This window comes from Euleptes europaea, chromosome 2, assembly GCF_029931775.1.
Source record: "Euleptes europaea isolate rEulEur1 chromosome 2, rEulEur1.hap1, whole genome shotgun sequence".
Classification (NCBI taxonomy): Eukaryota; Metazoa; Chordata; class Lepidosauria; order Squamata; family Sphaerodactylidae; genus Euleptes; species Euleptes europaea.
In genome coordinates this window covers 38090250-38109814 of record NC_079313.1, presented here as the reverse complement: position 1 = coordinate 38109814, position 19565 = coordinate 38090250, and the positions used below count along the sequence as shown (strand labels likewise).

General features: G+C 42.1%; 1 protein-coding gene across 1 annotated transcript; it reads left to right on the top strand.

The window, feature by feature from the left end:
* Positions 1-1378: 1378 nt before the first annotated feature.
* On the top strand, positions 1379-19131 carry PRPF38B (pre-mRNA processing factor 38B). Its single transcript, XM_056844121.1, has 6 exons — positions 1379-1681; positions 12446-12514; positions 13677-13828; positions 13912-13972; positions 15584-15807; positions 17483-19131. The coding sequence occupies exons 1-6, from the start codon at positions 1379-1381 to the stop codon at positions 18342-18344; spliced, it is 1671 nt and encodes a 556-aa protein (XP_056700099.1). The 3' UTR covers positions 18345-19131.
* Positions 19132-19565: the final 434 nt, after the last annotated feature.

The following is a 19565-nucleotide window of genomic DNA, read 5'->3' as shown; positions in this document are numbered from 1 at the left end:
CCACTAAAGTTTAGGATTGCACTGTAAGAGACTTATTGCAGTTAAAACCAAGTTGTATAATAACGTCTCATACACTAAAAAGTTTGTACTTTTTTATTTTCTTCGGACATCAAGGTAGGCCACACCTGTTTGGTACATAAATTCTGCTTTTTGCAGAAGGCAAAACGAAGGCTGCTGCCTGCTTGTTGTTCAAATTCCCTTTTTTTAAAAATCCCTCGACCTTGAATTTTATCTCCCCTACACCAAAGCAGGACTACAGCTGAACATCAAGAAAACAAAAGTAATGACTACAGGAGAATTACACAACTTTAAGGTTGACAATGAGGAAATTGAAATGGTTGAAGACTTTCTATTCCTTGGCTCCACCATCAACCAAAAGGGAGACTGCAGCCAAGAAATCAGAAGGAGATTGAGACTGGGAAGAGCAGCCATGAAGGAGCTGGAAAAGATTTTGAAGTGTAAGGATGTGTCACTGGCCCCCAAGACTAGATTAATTCATGCCATCGTATTCCCTATTACTATGCATGGGTGTGAAAGCTGGACAGTGAAGAAAGCTGATAGGAAGAAAATAGATTCCTTTGAAATGTGGTGTTGGAGGAGAGGGTTACGGATACCGTGGACTGCCAAAAAATCAAATCAGTGGGTTATAGATCAAATCAAGCCTGAACTGACCCTAGAAGCTAAAATGACTAAACTGAGGCTATCGTATTTTGGTCACGTCATGAGACGACAAGAGTCACTGGAAAAGACAGTCATGCTAGGAAAAGTTGAGGGCAGCAGGAAAAGAGGAAGACCCAACAAGAGATGGACTGACTCAATAAAGGAGGCCACAGCCTTCAATTTGCAAGATCTGAGCAAGGCTGTCAAAGATAGGACATTTGGGAGGACTTTCATTCATAGGGTCGCCATGAGTCGGAAGCGACTTGACGGCACTTAACGCACACACACGTCAAAGAACATTTCTTTCGACCTACGGACGTTTGCTCGATTTATGCGACTCGCTATTAGGTCGGCCTGTGGTCCCCTGATCCGTTTCTCCCCCAGCAATACGCTGAACGCGACGACCGCCTCATGAGACCGACTTTCTCCTCCGCTCGCCTAAACCCACCCCGCGCCAGACGCCTCCAGCCCCCGACGCTCATCCTCGCTGGCGAGAGCCGCGCTGAGCCACCTCCCCGCGCCCGCGCCCCACGATTGGCTGCCTCCGTCCCGGAAGGCCCGTGCGTCATTTCCGCGGAGGCCGCCATCTTGTCGGCGGTTGGTGGCGCTCGGCGCGGTTCAACCCGGGACGCCTCCGCCTGCCTCCTCGCCGGCCTGTTCGCCCGCTCCGTCGGCCTCAGCCCGCCGAGCCGCCCCGCCGCCGGTCCCCGGTGCCGCCATGGCCAACAACTGCCCTGCCGCGGGCGCGGGGAATTGCCACCCGCCGCCGCAGCCCCAGGGGGCCCAGCCGCAGCACCCGCAGGCCGGGGCCGTCTTGCTGCCCCCGCTGCCGCTCCAGAGCGCGGGCCCGAAACCGTCGGCCTCGGGCAAGCAGGGCAACGTCCTGCCTCTGTGGGGGAACGAGAAGACCATGAACCTGAACCCCATGATCCTCACCAACATCCTCTCCTCGCCTTACTTCAAAGTGCAGCTGTACGAGCTGAAGACCTACCACGAGGTGGTCGATGAGATCTACTCCAAGGTGAGCGAGCCGGGAAGGGGATGAGGAGGGGGGCAGCGGCCGGGGCCTCCCGGGCCTGTGTCGGGAGGACGGGATGAAGCCCCCGCGCCTTTTTGTTCGGCGCGCTTCTGCACGTGGGTCGCCTCTGGCCTGGGCCTCTACTGCTATCTCGTCTCCATGCTGTGTTTGAGAATCTGCCTCGGCTTCGTATTCCCCTCGGCCAGTCTTTTGTAAGGCAACATTAGGTCCTCTTTTATGATCCCAAAGTCAAGCGTATTGATCTCAGACAGTTCGGTGTGGCTGTGAGAGTTATCTGCGTTTGTTTGTTTTTTTAATTTATTGTAGGTTTTTTTTCCTCATACGGAATGGCTGTAAAGCTCCCTACCATAATCCAAACCATACTGTTCAGATAATTCACAGTGGGTCGCCATGTTAGTCTGTCTGCAGTAGTAGAAAAGAGCAAGAGTCCAGTAGCACCTTAAAGACTAACAACAATATTTTCTAGCATGGTATGAGCTTTCTTGAGCCACAGCTCGCTTCTTCAGATGAAGTATCTGAAGAAGTGAGCTGTGGCTCAAGAAAGCTCATACCATGCTAGAAAATATTTTTGATGAAGTATCTGAAGAAGTGAGCTGTGGCTCACGAAAGCTCATACCCTGCCATAAAATATTTTTGTTAGTTGGTTCTTGTAGGTTATCCGGGCTGTGTCACCGTGGTCTTGGACCACGGTGACACAGCCCGGATAACCTACAAGAACCAATGAACTCTGACCGTGAAAGCCTTCGACAATATTTTTGTTAGTCTTTAAGGTGCTACTGGACTCTTGCTCTTTTCTACATACTGTTCAGGTTAAGGATATTTTGGTGCTATCAGTGCATGGAGGGGGAGACAAATCACGTAACTCTTACATGTTGTTGAGGTTTGGGTTGATCAAACTCAGAAATGTATTGCTAGCACCAGTTGAAGCATTCTATGTGTGTGCATAAGAACAGAGAAAAACTGGAGAGTGTCATTGTCAGTGTTATTTACTGTAGCTATTTCTAAGCCTATTTTTCTCCCAACAACTGAGGCCCAAAGCACGCTTCAAAGAAAACACACAATTGCAAATCAAACAAACACCCTTATTTAGTATTTAAAAGTCTCCTTGAAGAGTTCAGGTTACACCTGTTGCTTATTTATATAATTTATATTCCACCTTTCTACACAGTATGGACGCAAATTGACTTGCATTGTTCTCTCCTCCATTTTATTTTCCCAATAGCCCTGTGAAGTAGATTAGGCCGAGGTTGTATAACTGGCTTAAGGTCACTCAGCAAGCTTCCATGGTAGAGTGAAGGTTTCAACCTGGGTCCACCAAGATAATAGTGTGATATTCTAACCACTACATCACACTGGATGTTGTGCCTTTAATGGTTAGGGTAGTGTACTGTTCTTCTTTGATCAAGTACTGGCACAGAACTGTTTTATCTTTGTCTTTATTAAGGATCATAATTGTGTGTATAAATTATATTTTTCTGTTTCTTAAATGAGGTTCATTGCCATGATTTGGAGAGTAGGATCTCTTTAGCTTGACGTATTTGGTCCCTATTTTTAGTCATGTTTATTGTGATCACTTGGAAGACCTCTTGTCAAGAAAATACAAATTTTGCAGTCTGGAAGTTGATCAGGAGTTACTCGTTTTCTGAAAGCTCATTCCAACTTTGGAACTTAAAAGTTGATTCTTTTGTGCTGCACTGGGGAGGGCGGAGCCTAATATGGAGCTAACAAAATACCTTGAAACTGATCCAACAACTAGATGTATCAAATTCACATATTACCTTTGTGCCCTTATAAAGCCTTTGGACCTTTTAAGATGAGACCTGACTGAGTGAGTAGATGAGTAGAGATCTGGAATCTGTATATTTTATTTTTCCTATAAAATATTATGATGTCATAATTGATATGCTGAAAGATCAGATTCTGTAACCTAGAGTGAAACTGTTAAATATATTTAATTGTGCTGAACTGCGGTCTTCATTTTTTCTGTGTTTGAACAACTGTGTGTACCTCCAAAATGAGAGACAGGTTTCTTTATTACTTGAAAATGCTGCCTTGCATTTCTTTGACCATCAGATTAACTTTATTTTATTGGCTTTTTTTGCCTACTAGTTGTTGTGGTGTGGCATGCTATGTCTTTTTACAACTAATAAAACACCTTGTGCAATTTATTTTTGGCTGGCAAGTATTTTCTGCTCTAAAGTTTGCAAGGTCTATCCAAAATGAAGATGTTTCAGTTGAAGAAAAAATGTTGCTTTAATTTACTTTGCATTAGGTAGTTCTTATCTTAAACAGTTTTGTATATCAGCTTAAATTAAAACATGTTTTGAGAAATCTGTCAATGTAGAATAATTTATTTTAAATTTGTCAAGATGGCTTTGTTCATTTATGTGAATTCTAAGTAAAGCATAGGAAATAGGGCAAAATACTATACAGTGAGGTAAGCCATGAATGCCAACAGAGGCATTTAAAAATGATGTGCACTACAAGTGTATTCACTCAAGTAAGCTCCCCTGATGACATCAGAATTTATTCACTTGTAAATGGCTATAGCATTGTACTTGGTGCCTGTACACATGCATGTTGAATCCCACCTTTTGGAGTGGTCTGCCTGATAAAGTCAGGAAGGCTTCCACACTCCTGGCATTCCTCAAACTATGCAAAGCTGCATTATTTAGGAGGACATGTTTATTGTACAGGTAGTAGGTCTACATAGTAATGGTCCAGGATGATGCTTTAATAAAAGGAAAGGGACTGAAGTATGTACAGTAAGTTTATCTGTCGTTGTTTGTGTTCTGCATAACTTCTGCATTGTTTAACATGTCGTGTTAATACTTTCACTTCCTTTTTACTTTTAGATTTTTGCTTGCTTTCAGATTTCCGCAATCCTATTCCAATTACATTGTTTCTTGGATGTCCCATTCTGTTGATTGCATTGACTGAAACTGTGTAATCCACTTTGAGTTTTAGTGAGAAAGGGGGACTATAAATAATGTAAATAAATTATCCAATCTTATTGTTCCTCTGACAGAATGGCATTTCCATGGCATAAGAGGGAGTGGTGATTTCTTCCTTCTAGTGCAGACCCCCACTTTTCTTCCATGTTGTTCCAAGGGCCTGTGAGCCCCCCCAGGAAAAAACTTTAGGGGGACTCAGTGGGCCTTAGCATGAAAGTCCTGATCTGTAAAGTCCAGAGATGATTGGATAGACACAGTATCTTTGTTCATGAAGAGACTGAAATGTAAAGACAGTTAAACATTTTTCTCCTGTGTCTAGATCAGTATTCATATGTGTTAATAATTCAATCAGCCCACAGTTTCAGAAAAGGGCATGACTGCCTTACACTTTTTCTCTAGTTTCAGTTTCATGTCAGATGAAGGTTTTGAGTAGCTTAAACATAATGTAGCGGGTTACCGCACTTGGTATTCCCAGAGATGTATTAAGAGTTTGAAAATGTTGTAAAAAACATCGCTTTAAAAGGGTTTTTAGATACCACAGCTTATAAATGGTTGGAAGACGTCTTCACAGCTAAAGGGGTCAAACAAAGTGCGAACAGTATTTTTATAACGTTTTCAAACTCTTAATACATTGGTGGGGGTACATAGAAAGTGCGAACAGTATTTTTTATAACATTTTCAAACTCTTAATACATCGCTGGGAATACAAGTGCGGTAACCCCCATAATTGGGCTGGGAGGTTTGCCCAGGCAAATTCCAATTCCTGTTTACAGCAGCAGAATACCACCTTACTACTTGAGACAAGTTTTCTGCCCCTTCTATAGAAACTTTTATTTTAAATCAAAGCAGAGTGACCTGATTTAATTCAGGCTTTTGGTCTTACAATGAACTTTTCACAAATAGAAACAACTTGTTGGTTCCTTTTTGTTGTTAAAATGTGATTTATAACTAGAGTCTTTTGCTAAGAGAGTAAGCAAAAATGTTTGCTTAGGCAGCACCACATGCATTTTGCATCTAATATTCTGTCTGAATTTGTATTTTTTTTATACATTATTTTTTAGCCACAAAAGTTTCCAAAGTGATTTACAATAAAAACAAACTAAAACATGTTATGACACACACCCCTTTCAACCACTTCAATATCCCACTCAGCCCGGCCGTATATGCTGAGGGGAAAAGTGTTGGCCTGAGTATATTTGTGAGATTATTTTCCTTCTCGTCCAGTCCCACACCAGCATTTACCTCAGTGAGAAATAGGAGACAAGAGGCTTTTTAACTTAAACAGACAAAACAGGGAAGTTTATTGAACAGAACTCAGAGATTGGTTTTCAAGAAAAAGGCAGAATTTGGAGGGAAAACTCAGAGTCAGATTTATATATGCAAGATTAATTCAGAGAAATAGTTTATATGTTTTCTTCACTCAAGTTCCTTTCGTTCTTAGTTTCAAGCTTACTCAGATTCCGTTTCAAGCTTAGTTCTATCCCTCACAACTGTTCTTCAGACGCAGACTCTCAGACTCTGTCCCCAGCCTAGCTCTCTCTGACTACCCCACCTCAGTGGCTGTAATTTTCCACACCTCCCTGCTACTGGAATAGCTCTACCTCAGAAACTAATTCCCCTTTGTGACCTGAGAATGGGCCCTCTCTAACCCAATTCTCACTCCTGTCACTACCACAGGTTAAGTGTGTCAACAGCTTTGGCTTTAACAGAACCCCTCAGGTTCACAGAGTACAGTCTGGCTTCCGCTCAGTCTCGCTACCAAGCTGCCAATCTATCACAGCCCTCTCTGGCTGGTCCCAAGCTTCGACTACTTTCACAGCCTCCTGTCAGGCTGGGTCCCAAGCTTCGAATGCTTTCTGTCGCTCAGAGTGTCAGCTCTCTGGCTCCGCCCACTCTTGGTCTGTCAGCTCTTGCTGCAGATTAACCCTTTATCCGTCACACATGTCATCATAATAAAATAACACTGTTGTAGTAGATAAATGAATCATGAAGGTATGCTTGATGACTTAGTCCATCTCCCCAACCCTCGGTGTACTAGTTGCTGCAGTTTCTTCAGTGGTGAACCGAAGGAACATATCACTCTGTTTCCCTGTAAGGATGATGACGGGCAGAATCATGAAGCATCAGATGTTCATCTTCCCTAGGGTGTATAGCCACTACTTGCCTGGTTGCTAATGACAACATGGCTCAGGTTCTGTTTGGTGTTTCAGAGATATGAGATGGCAGGGCTGCCTAGCCTCCCTGACTGCTAGATAGATTCTCTGGTGGGGGGCCCCCACACTGCCCGGGCCTAATCCAAGCATTGTACGACTTGCTTCATGGCCCCCTTAGAACCTTGTCCTATCTAGCTCTGTCCTCTCATCTGAGCAGAGAGGGATATTCAGTTCCTCTCCCGAGCCCCCTCAAAGTTTGGCCCTTTCCCCTCTTAACAGGGCCACTTGAGGAAAACAGTAGTGCCTTACAGCACCAGATTTTGATCTTTCCATGGAGGAGGGCAGAACCTTTCATAAAATTGATTAGGGCTTCCCCATAGTCATAAACCTTTACCCATGAACCTTGGGCCAGTCATTATCTAATCAGCCTTACAGGCATATGAGGATAAAATGTAGAGGGAACTATAGTTCACTATCTTGAGCTCTTTGTAGAAAGGGCAGGATAAAAAATATGATGGAGACAAGAGGAACAAATGTAAACTTCCTTTTCAAGATTATCTTCCTGAAGATTAAGAGCTCCTTCCCATGTGATATCCCTGATATTGCAGCCAGCGCTTTCCCAGCTCTGTGAAGATGATATAAGAAAAATAGGGCTATGCTGGGAAAACCCACATGGTGGATTCTTTCCAGAAGCTTGTGTGTTTTGCTGTCAAAGTCCTCCAAAATGTCCTATCTTTGACAGCCTTGCTCAGATCTTGCAAATTGAGGGCTGTAGCTTCCATTATTGAGTCAATCCATCTCTTGTAGGGTCTTCCTCTTATCCTGCTGCTCATAGCTTTTCCTAGCAAGACTGTCTTTTCCAGTGACTCTTGTCTTCTCATACTGTGACCAAAATATGATAGCCTCAGTTTAGTCATTTTAGCTTCTGGGTCAGTTCAGGCTTAGGACAGTGCATATAAGGAGTCTGCAGCATTGTTTCTTTAATTATGTCCCACGCCCTCTCCCCACAGGGAACTCAGGGCAGCTTATAACATTTAAAGTAGAATAAATATAAATACAATACAAATAAGTAAAATAAATATAAAACAATTAAAACATCAACTTGACAAGCCAATCTGAAGGATTAAAATAACTGGCCCCAGTTCATAACGCTAACCAGGGGTCATCCAAAACAAAGGAGCCTTGCATGCCCTATAGAATGCTGGAAGGTCCCGCAGGGCATGAATTTTTCCGGGGAGCTGGTTCCAGAGAGAGGGGGCAGCCACTGAAAATGCCCTTGCCCTGGTGGTTGACAGACAGGCCATTCACGGGCCAGGCACCTGTAGAAGGCTCCATGATTATGATCTAAGGAGGCGAGGGGGGAGTCATACTGGGAGAGGCAGTAATGTGAGTAAGCCAGTCCAAGACCATTTTAGGGCTTTGAGGTCAAAACCAACACTTTGAATTGGAACCAGAAGCTGATCGGAAGCCAGTGCAGGTGCCAAAAGTATTGATGGTGTATGTGCAGACCAGGGAGACCTAGTCAACAATCTAGCAGCCATTAGATTGGCTCCCTCAACATGGTACTGGATTAACCTGGGAAGAGTCTTCAGTGACTGCCAGGCTCAGATGAACACAAGAAAGGGCTGATTTTGTGAAAAGAACCTTGTTTAACCGGTAACTATCATCCTGTGCATCTAGAAAGCACTGGATAAGAACATAAAAGCCATGCTGGATCAGACCAAGGCCCATCAATCTGTTCACAAAGTGGACAACTGGGTGCCTGTGTGAAGCCCACAAACATAATAACTGCAGCAGCATCCTGCCTGTGTTTCACACCACCTAATATATTAGGCATGCTCCTTTGATCCTGGACCGAATAGGTATACATCATGACTAGTATTCATTTTTACTAGACATGTTAGCAGCCATCACTACATCCTGGGGCAGGGAGTTCTACAATTTAACTATGCATTGTGTGAAGAAATACTTCATTTTATCTGTTTTGAATCTCTCACTCTCAAGCTTCAGCAAATGACCCCTCGTTCTAATATTATGAGAGAGGGAGAAAAGCTTCTCCCTGTCCACTGTCTCCATACTATGCATAATTTTATAGACCTCTATCATATCTCCCCTTAACTGCCTTCTTTCTAAGCTAAACAGCCCTTAGTGTTTCAACCACCCCTCATAGGGCAGTTGCTCTAGCCCCCTGATCGTTTTGGTTGCTCTTTTCTGCACCTTCTCAAGCTCTGCAATATTTTTTTTTAGATGTGTATCCAAGTGTAGTCTCACCATAGATTTGTACAAGGGCAGTATGATAGCAGCAGTTTTATTCTCTATTCCTTGTCTAATTATGGCCAGCATGGAATTTGCCTTTTTCACAGCAGCTGCACACTGGGTTGACATCTTCATCAAGCGATCCACTACCACCAGAAGATCCCTTTCTTGGTCTGTTGCTGCCAATACAGATTCCATCAGTGAATATGTGAAGTTGGGGTTTTGCCCACTTTACACTTGCTCATGTGGAATCTCATTTGCCATTTTAATGCCCATTCTTACAATTTGGAAAGATCCTTTTGGAGCTCTTCAGTCCATTTTTGTTTTAACCACCTTAAATAATTTGGTGTCATCTGCAAACTTGGCCACCTCGCTGTTCACCCCCAACGCCAGGTCATTGATGAACAGGTTGAAAAGCACTGGTCCCAACACAGATCCCTGAGGGACCCCACTGCTCACATCCCTCCATTGTGAGAACTGACCATTGATACTCACTCTCTCCTTCCTATTTTTCAGCCAGCTCTCAATCCATAAGAGGACTTGTTCTTTTATCCCATGACTATGGAGTTTGCTTAGCAGTCTTTGGTGGGGGACTTTTGGAAATCCAAATACACGAAGTCCACAGGCTCATTCTAGGATGAATACCATCTGGTCCCGGTGACTTGTTAGTTTGAGGTGCCTTTCTAGCTGGTCCTGCGTGTGGAACAGGTAGCATTTCAGAGAAAGCTACCTTGAAGGTCCTGGCTTTTAGTCTCTAGCCTAGCAACCTAAATTTGGATTCCAGGATCTCAGGACTACACTTTTCCACATCATTGGTGTCAATGTTCACCACGACCACTAGCTCCAACTCAGTACTATCTACTAAACTATCTAAATGATGGCTTATGTCCACAACCTTCACACCAGGCAGGCAAATCACCATGCGGTCCATGCATCTGCCAAAAACGCAGCTGTCTACATTTCTAAGGACTTAGTCTCCTGCTACAAGAACCCCCCTTCCCCTCAGAGGCATATCCTTTGTATAAGAGGATATCTGGTTATCCACCAAGGAAGGGGTCCCTTCTAAGGTAACACATCCCCTTGCTCAGAGAGATGACCTCCTTCACCAAGGGCTCCATTATCTATGACTGACAGGGAGCTGTCACACTAGGACTGGGATGCGACTATTTCATCCCCAGAGTCCTTACCCACCTCTCTCTCTGCTTTTTTCAGCTCCTCCAGTTGAGTTACCTTGGTCTCAAGAAAATGAACTCTCTACTCTTTCCCGGTAACAGGATTCTTTCCTCACTCTATAGGGTCCCCAGGCTAAGAGCCACAAGGCAGGAGCTCTTGAGCTCAGTGCCTCTGGCAATGAGGAGCTTAACACAATTTAAGGCTCACCCAGCAGCAGGTGGGGACAGCAGTCAGCCCCAGGCAAAGCAGACCCTCCCCAATCAACAACAATCAGCTTCCCCATTTAGGTACACTCATCTACAACCCAGGCAAATAGATACAACACTTACTGAAACAGGCACCACTCTGCAGCAGGCTATACACACCCTCAAACACTGTCCTCCTGCATAGCAACCTTAGCTAATGCTACCCAGCAGTTGAGAAAGGGAAGAAAGGAAAAGAAACACCACACCAGCAGCTCTTTTCCCCGCTCCTACTCAGAGCCCAACTGACTGTGGTCTGCTTGGCAGGAGTCAAAGAACTATTAATCTATTTCTGTTAGCCAGGGATCCTCCAAAACCAGTCAATGTTTGTGATATATGCTAATCTTGTCCCTTCCCTTTGAGGAAGGGGAGGGAGATTTTGCCTGTGAAATCATGCCAAATTTTAGAGGTGCTTAGACTTGGATGGCAGAGTTAGGCTAGTTTTGAATTATTTATATTTTCTCTCTCAACAGCTTCTTCCTGTACCATATCATTAACAACTATAAAGGTGTGCTTATGTTCAGAATTAGTCTGCCATGCAACATGGCAGCTGTTCAAGAGGAAAAGTCAAATAAAGTATAATACGAGATGGGCAGATGAGTTTAAATTGTTTTATGAAATTCAGGCTGTATTTGTTACTATGCCACTAAATTATAGATTTACAATCTGATCCTACATATGCTAACTTGGAATCAGTGTATTAAATGGGGCTTACTCCCAGCTAAAGGTATAGAGAGCTGCAGCCTTAGTTTTATGGACTCTACCTGCCTCCTCCCAGCTCATCACAGAATGCGCTATGGTAATATCCCCAAAAATCCAAGTACTACTGAGCTCATTTCAAAGTTTGATCCAGTTATACACTTAATATTTTCTGGTAGTGCCCACTGCCCAACAGCTGAAGTCTTCACCAGTAAGAGCTTCAATTATATAAAGATGTAGGAAACAGACACAAATAAATCTAACAGTGACATAAGAGCCTTGTGGCGGACCCTTCCCCAGCAGCAGCATTCAAGGTACCAGGAATGCCATTCCCAGGGATCTGGTGTTTGAGAGGGGAAAGGAGTGGTAATAGGATGAGACCATTCCAGACTAAGACTAAATTTTGTAGCAGTGTAGGCCCAGTTAGAAATGTTCTAGGAGGCCCATCTAAACCAATGGCCATTAACGCAGCTTGCAGCAGCGAATTCAATAAGATCATTAGCAGGCTTCCTGGCTGATGGCCACTGGTCTCATCAGAGTTGTTCCTTGACATTACAGTAGGCCAAATGATTGTGTATATTTAAACTTGCTATATTTGGTTTATTTCATTAACATTCTGCATTTCCATTAGTAGTACAATCTCATTTACCATATATACTCGGGTATAAGCCGACCCGAGTATAAGCCGAGGTGTCTAATTTCACCCCAAAAATGGGGAAAAATTAGACACCCACGTATAAGCCGAGGGGGAAATGCACCCCCCCCCCGCAGGCTTACCTGACCGGGCTCCAGGCGCGCAGGCGGTGGCGGCGGCCCCCTCCCTGCGCACAGGAGGCCCCGCAGGGTCAGCTGGCAAGCGGGAGGACTGGGTGGGGTGGGGAGGGAAGAAACCGCCGTCACCCAGCAGAAGGCGCGATCGCGCAAAAGGCGTGACGATCGCGCAAAAGGCGCGGTGGGGTGGGGGGAAAGAAGCCGCTGCCGCGCAGAAGGCGCGATCGGGTGGGGTGGGGGGAGAAGGCGGGACAGCCTGCCCATCAGCTGGCCGGCGGGAGCATGCTGGGAAAGGGCCCGCCAGGCGAATTACCGTATTGACCGGAGTATAAGCCGAGGTGAGTTTTTTAAGCCAAAAATCATGGCTAAAATACTCGGCTTATACTCGTGTATATACGGTAAGTTAAAATGCAAATAGCATGATTCTTCCCAACAAATAAACAAGATCATAAATACCTGAAATTAGAGAATGATCAAACTCACTCTTTCTGTTTGCAGGTCACACATGTTGAGCCTTGGGAGAAAGGGAGCAGAAAAACAGCAGGCCAGACAGGGATGTGCGGAGGGGTAAGTAGAAGTACGTGCCTTCTGAATTTTTGGAGTTTTTATATGGTAGTTAAGTGTGTGTAAAGTGAACACTGAACATCTAGAAACTCTAGTATTGCTAGCTTTAATCAGTTTAGTTTTTGTGTCAGCCTACTAAAGCCTCAGTTAACCAATTGATGAGGGCCTATTTTTATTGTTAGAACTGAGATGGGAGAGTTTCCTGTTAAACAGACTTCAAAAAGTTGACTGATTGGCTACTGAATCAAAATTAAAAAGGAAGATATTAAATATGATGCTTCTTGCTAAAAATTAGAGGGAGATTTTTTTTAAATTGTAAGTTTTATAATTCGGAAAGGCAGATAATAATGGGTTTAAATTGCGGGTGGAAAGGTACCGGCTGGATGTTAGGTACATTTATTTTTACAGTAAGACTTGTTCAACAGCAGAATCAGCTACCTAGGGAGGTGGTGAGCACCTCATTGGCAGTCTTTAAGCAGAGGCTGGACAAGCACTTGTCAAGGATGCTCTAGGCTGATCCTACATTAATCAAGGGGTTGGACTAGATGGCCTGTACGGCCCCTTCCAACTCTATGATTCAATGAAGCAGATTAATCTTAATTGGTTAGAAAGTATGATTAATCAGTTTATAGTTCTAGAAAATAAGTTTAGTTTTTCTCCGAGCATAACTTGTATCTGTATACGCCTGTGCTTAGGCCGTTTACATGTCTAACAGTGCAATCCTATGCAGAGTTACTCCAGTATGAATGGGCTTAGACTGGAATAACTCTCTGGGATTGCACTGTTAGTCATCCTTTCTAGTTGCAGGAGGAACTACATGTACAAGTGGCTGCTTCATGTGACGTTTGCTGCCTGTGAACGTTGTCCCTGTTGAAGTGTTGGCATTAGTGGTACTTGCTTGGGGGGGGGGGAATAAATCCAGTTATCACTTTCCTCCTGGGTGATCTGACAGAACTTCTGAATGGACCATTTCAGCTTCAGAAAATACTACTCTGGCTACCCACAGCTGTACTTCGTAAAGCCGGATCAGAACTTTCTCCGAAAGTTCTGAATCTGCTTGTTCAGGAAAAGATACACTGCCGTTTATAGAAGGAAGTGAAAAAGGATTCTGTATTACTGTCAGGTATTCAATCAGTTGCAATTGTTTTCTTCCTAATCTCTCAAGGTGCGTGGTGTTGGGACTGGCGGTATAGTGTCCACAGCCTTTTGCCTGCTGTACAAGTTATTTACCCTGAAGCTTACCCGTAAACAAGTGATGGGACTAATAACCCATACAGACTCCCCATATATCAGAGCCCTTGGATTCATGTATATTAGGTAAGTAATAACATATATAGCTGCCAACTAATTTAGTGCTCAAGAAACATTATTAAATTTACACAGTCTCTTTGTACTTCAAGGTACACACAGCCTCCAACAGATTTATGGGACTGGTTTGAATCCTTTCTTGATGATGAGGAGGTATGTCAACAAGGGTAATAATTTGTTTTCCTTTTTTCTTTTGTTTTCTTTCCAAAATCTTAGCTAAAGCAACTTCGAAACAAAATGCTATAGGTTCCAAAGCATGAATGAATTTAAGATGCACTTTTTGACCACATGTGTCAAGCAGTAAAATCTTTCCCATCTTTAACTTTATGCAAACTTAGTAGGGACTAGGGTTTAGGGCCATTGTAACCGTATGCAAATAAACCGTAGATTAATTTAGTGTGTCACCTGCCTAAGTGGGGGAGGGGGAACGGAACACATCCTCAGTATGATGTCCAAGGTTTGGAGAAATATTGCTGTTTTCATACTTCATGAGAAATTGTTTTTTAAAAGCAAGTAAGGGACAGTGTTTTAAAGAAACACATTATTTGGGATTTTAGCAAGAGTATTAACATTTTATGGCACTCAGCCTCATATTAGGTGTAAAATACATGATATTCCCTTTTTAGGTGAAATGGTTTCTCGGAGCCTCCAGTTCTTGCTGCAGTATATGATATATTGGAACATGTTTGTCGTCCCTTCACATAGTAATACAAACAGATGTTAGTTGCTACCTTCCACAAAGTCATGGTTGCTTTTGCTCCATGTCAGTAAAAAATGCAATAATGCAGGTATAGTTTCCCTAAGTTTGCCTCTGTTAAAGATGTGGAAGCTGGTCAGCATTGTATCTGTGTTACATGTACTTGCCTAAGTGGTGTTAATGCTTTAACTACTTTGTTGATATTCTATTTTTCTGTGCACCTTTCAGGTACTATTTTAAGCTAATGTGTTGTTTTCTTCTTTAGATCTCTGTGCACCGATTTTATTTGGGAATACTGTATATGAACACTTAAATGTGTGTGAGTGCAAGCAGTTTTACATTTAGATTTTGTCTTCCTGTTTTAGATAACAAATCTCACTTTCCTTGTGTGCTTGCACTATAGGTTTGGGCCTGACAATAGCTGACTAACATGTCCTGAGCTGTGAGAGGGCATAGCAAGAAGGCCTTCATGCGGTAATGACCCTTTTCCGAGACAATGGTCATCATGGATTATGCGTTTCCAATTATTTGTTCCTTTATTTATTTTTTTGCATAACTCTAAATTAGAAACCTCACTGCTTCATGGCAGTTGGTTTGCTATTGCTTCCAATTTAAGTAGGGTCCATTTTGTGCCTACAGCTTTTTCTGATCATTTTTAGACAGGAAATAAAAGTCGTCCTAAATCTGGTTAGGTCACAGTGCTGAGAGTGATCACTGTCCTCAAAAACATTATTAATTTAGAGCTAATTGTCTTCTATTTTGTGGCATAAAGATTCAAGATGACAGTATATACACTGGCTGTGCAAGGGTATTCACTGTTAAGAAATGGACCCTTTACTGTCTGACTGCAGGACTGGTGTACACCTGCCTGCATATGCACAAAAAATCAAAATCCAAGCCCATAACATATTTGGCCAAATACAAAGGAACAGGAGTTGAAGTGCTTAAGCCATCATATTTGAAACAGGAAAGATGGCAGTCAGAATAGTTGAATTTGTTTTAAACTAAATCTTAGGTGGCTTCTCACAATCAGAATCTGTGTTCTGTTTTGTGTTTTATTTTTTAAGGACCTTGATGTGAAAGCAGGTGGTGGCTGCATCATGACCATTGGAGAGATGCTGCGCTCTTTTCTGACTAAGCTTGAATGGTTTTCTACGTTATTTCCGAGGATTCCAGTACCAGTCCAGAAAAACATTGATCAACAAATTAAAGCCAGACCTAGAAAAATCAAGAAAGATGGCAAGGAGGGAATAGAAGAAGTGGAAAGACACGCAGAACGTAGACGTTCAAGGTTATACATTAATTTATGAATAACTACTGTATTTAGATTTTGTCTTCCTTTAAATTCATATCCTTGCCCTATGTTCCTTTTTACAATATGGTCCTCTAAAAGATAGTGGCATTGATGCGCTTTAGAGTATACAAAGCAATTAATACTCACTAGCTGGGCGATCTTTATTATAGAACTGTCTGATTCCTATGCAGCTGAGGGAGAGGGGCAGAATAGATATTTTTAAGTCTTCCGAGTAATTGTGGCCAATATTCCACAAAAATACTTTGTGGTGGCAAAGATAATTTTTTAATCATGGCAAGTGCATTTTAAAAACTGACATAACATTTGCTACTCTACTAAAAGCTTTTTCCAAACCCAGCCATGGCGCCTCAGTAATGTTTGATCATATGGATCTTTACCAAAAAGCAACTCTCACTGGGTTTAATGGTACTTGCTCCAGGTGAGTATGTGTAGTATTGCAGTTTTGATTTTATATATTCATCTTATATTGAAGCAGAGCTTTCAGAGTTTTGGGGCATTCAGTCCAGCCTACTCTGAAAAGCAGTAGCTTTCTGGTCCCAACTGCAGATGATCCCAACTGTGCTACAGCAGATCCTTTTATTTAGACATGCCAACATCTCAGCTTGGGGATCTGCATTCGCAGCATGTGCTCCAGGGTAAACTACGTTCCCTCCCTTTACTTGGGAAAACTAAAAAAGTGGACTCATCTAAATAGATACTGTGTATCTGGACAAGTAGACTCTGTTTTATAAATTCTTGCCGCTAGAAGGTTATCTTTAAGATGCCACAGAAGTAAATGCTGGTAGAAAACATGTCCTTTGCTTTTGTAATACATTATTTTGGAAAAGAATTCAAGTTGACAAATTGGCCCAGGTTTCTTCACATGTTGTGAAATAAATATCCTTTGCTGTAAAAAAAACTTACTGTACATATTTGCTGACAACAAAAACAAATTTGAAAGACAAACAGGTCAATCCAAAATGTATCCACTATTTTAGTTAAGGTCGAAGATAGTGAGCATTGATAGAGTGTTTCATAATTTACATATAAAAAATTTCTCTTTATTAACACAGTTGATATAGGGTCTGCTCAGTCTATGAATTATTGTTGCAGTTACCATTGTGGGATTGGAAAACAACATAACAATTGGCTATCATACTTAGCCAATGTTTGAGGATGCCTGCCCATGGCTAAAAAAATAGCTAAACAATGGACTTCCTTTCCGCTCACTTTTATACCAGGAAAGGACAGCCTCCAGTTTTGTACAGTCCCATTTTTAAAAAAACCTATGACAACCATTGTTTAAATTTACAGAGTAAGAATGCATACTCTAAATAGGTACAGTAGTATTAATCTAGTCCTAAGGAATCCTCACTGTTGAACACTTTGAATCGAACCCTCATCCACCTGCATCTAAGCAGCCTGTGGGTGCTAGATGATCCACCAGATATTTGCTAGTGTGATTGATCTACCTTTTCTGTCTTTGAACACTACAATATATGTAGTGTTGTTGATAAACACTCAGTCAAAAAAAGTAAGAAATTTGAATTATTTTGAAAGTTTAACCACTGCAGTAAAATGAAATGGAAAAAGTATTTTTAAAAGTACAAAAGTTTCTTTGTAAAACCCTAATTGGAAAAATTCAGTTTCTTAAGCACTTCTTTTCATATAGGTCTCCAAGAAGGTCCTTGACTCCCAGGAGGTCACCTAGAAGATCAAGAAGCAGAAGTCGTCATCGGGAAGGTCGTGGGTCATCCAGCTTTGACAGAGAACTGGAGAGAGAGCGAGAACGACAAAGACTAGAGCGTGAAGCAAAGGAGAGAGAGAGGGAGAGGCGAAGATCCCGAAGTTCTGATCGGGCACTGGAACGGAGGCGAAGTAGAAGCAGGGAAAGGCACAGAAGTCGAAGCCGTGATCGAAAAGGAGACAGACGAGAGAGGGAGAGGGAGAGGGAGAAAGAAAATGAACGTAGGAGGAGGAAAGAGCGGGACTATGACAAAGAAAGAGGCAATGAAAGGGAAAGAGAGCGCTCTAGGGAGAGAGAGCGCTCTAGAGAAAAATCAAAAGACAGAAAAAGTAAAAGTGAAATAGAAGAGAAGAGGCACAAAGATGAAAAAGATGAAAGGAAGCACAGAGATGAGAAAAGAGATGCCAAGAAAGAGAGGAGACACAGTAGGAGTCGAAGTAGGGATCGAAAGCGTAGGAGTAGAAGTGTGAGTAGGAATGCTGGCAAGCACAGTAGAAGCAGGAGCAAAGAGAAGTCAAGTAAACACAAAAGTGAAAGTAAAGAGAAATCAAATAAGCGGAGTAGGAGTAGGAGTAGAGGAAGAACTGATAGTGCTGAAAAGTCCCGAAAACGAGAGCTTAGTCCCACTAAAGAGAGATCAACAAAACGTAGTAAAAGCAAAGAACGTTCTCATAAGCATGACCCCAGTGACAAGGACCACTCAGACAAACATGATCATCAGAGGAGCCAAAGTACAGAACGAGAGAATCAAGAAAAACAATCTAAAAACAAAGATGAGACTGTATGAATGTTCAGAAGTGGATCATATTGAATCCTGTAAATGTTTGAAATCTGGCTTATTTTTTTTCTTAAAGTTGAAGTTGTGCAGTAGTTGATGAGCACTCTTCTTCAATCTCCTAGGCTGCAGATTGTCATTTCCTCTTTTGAGTAGGGAAGTGCCTTTGTAATCCCATTAAATGCATTGACTATTCCAGCCCATTTGTTTAGTTTCAAGATACAAATCTGTGCATTTTTTTAACTTGTTCAAATGTATCTGAAGTGTACAATCTGTACATATGTCCTGAAACTGTTCTAATCCCTTTGGCATGGTTTGCCATGTTGGTTAAATTTGTATACGGCAATAAAACTGCCACTAATTCTACTTTGTTTTATAGATGTGGAATTATGGTTTCTCTCTTTGAATTAGCATGGCTGTGCTTTGCATAATAGTATGGCAAAAGCTTTTAAGGATGGGTCTTGAACGTGTATTATAGCTAAAATATTTATGTGCATTCGACGTCCATGAAGGCTGAAGTTCTAGAACTCTTGTGTCCATTTGTACTTCTTGTCTTGGGAAAGCATTCAAAATGTGTTTTTATTTGTGACATTCAAAAAGGCATTACTTTTAAGATAGGCTGTTCAAGGGGGTAGCAATTTTTAAGGCAGGGATTTAGGAGTTGCCGACGCTTATGTAGTTTATGCTACCTCATAGGGATGTTGATAAGCCTATACCATATCTACATAGACTTTGTGGCTCACTTTCATTGTTCTTGTAAAGATTCCATACAATATCCCTAGGGTTTGTTTGTTTTTGGTTAAAAACAACATTGGTGCCACCACCCTATCAACTTATAAAGCAACCTTATGCTAACAAAGCTAAAGAAGATTGAAGGAGGGAGCAAAAAAGGTGAAAGAAGGTCAAGCAGCAAACTTTAGTTTATGGCTTCCAAATCATTTTTTTAAATTAATGGAAGACACATTTAAAATACCTTCATAGTGTTCTTTTTTTAATGCATTTTTTTTTTACAAAGACATGAGCATTGCTTGAGCTGAAGAATTTTCTCTCTAGCAACAGGAAAAGTAGGCAAATTTTTAAACACTGATTACTTGTGAGATAATGTCAAAAATGCAGTATTGAAAGAAATCATATCACAAAAGCTCATTTCTGTTCAGTAGACTTGTTCTAGTGACTTGTATAAGAAATATAAACTCTCTGGAATAAAGACTGGATTAATTTATTTGTGGCTTT

Coding starts and splice junctions, on each gene's coding strand:
- PRPF38B (XM_056844121.1), top strand. CDS start 1,379: ATGGCCAACAACTGCCCTGCCGCGGGCGCGGGGAATTGCCACCCGCCG. Junction 12,515..13,676: donor AGACAGGGATGTGCGGAGGG/GTAAGTAGAAGT, acceptor TAATCTCTCAAG/GTGCGTGGTGTTGGGACTGG. Junction 13,973..15,583: donor CCTTTCTTGATGATGAGGAG/GTATGTCAACAA, acceptor TTATTTTTTAAG/GACCTTGATGTGAAAGCAGG.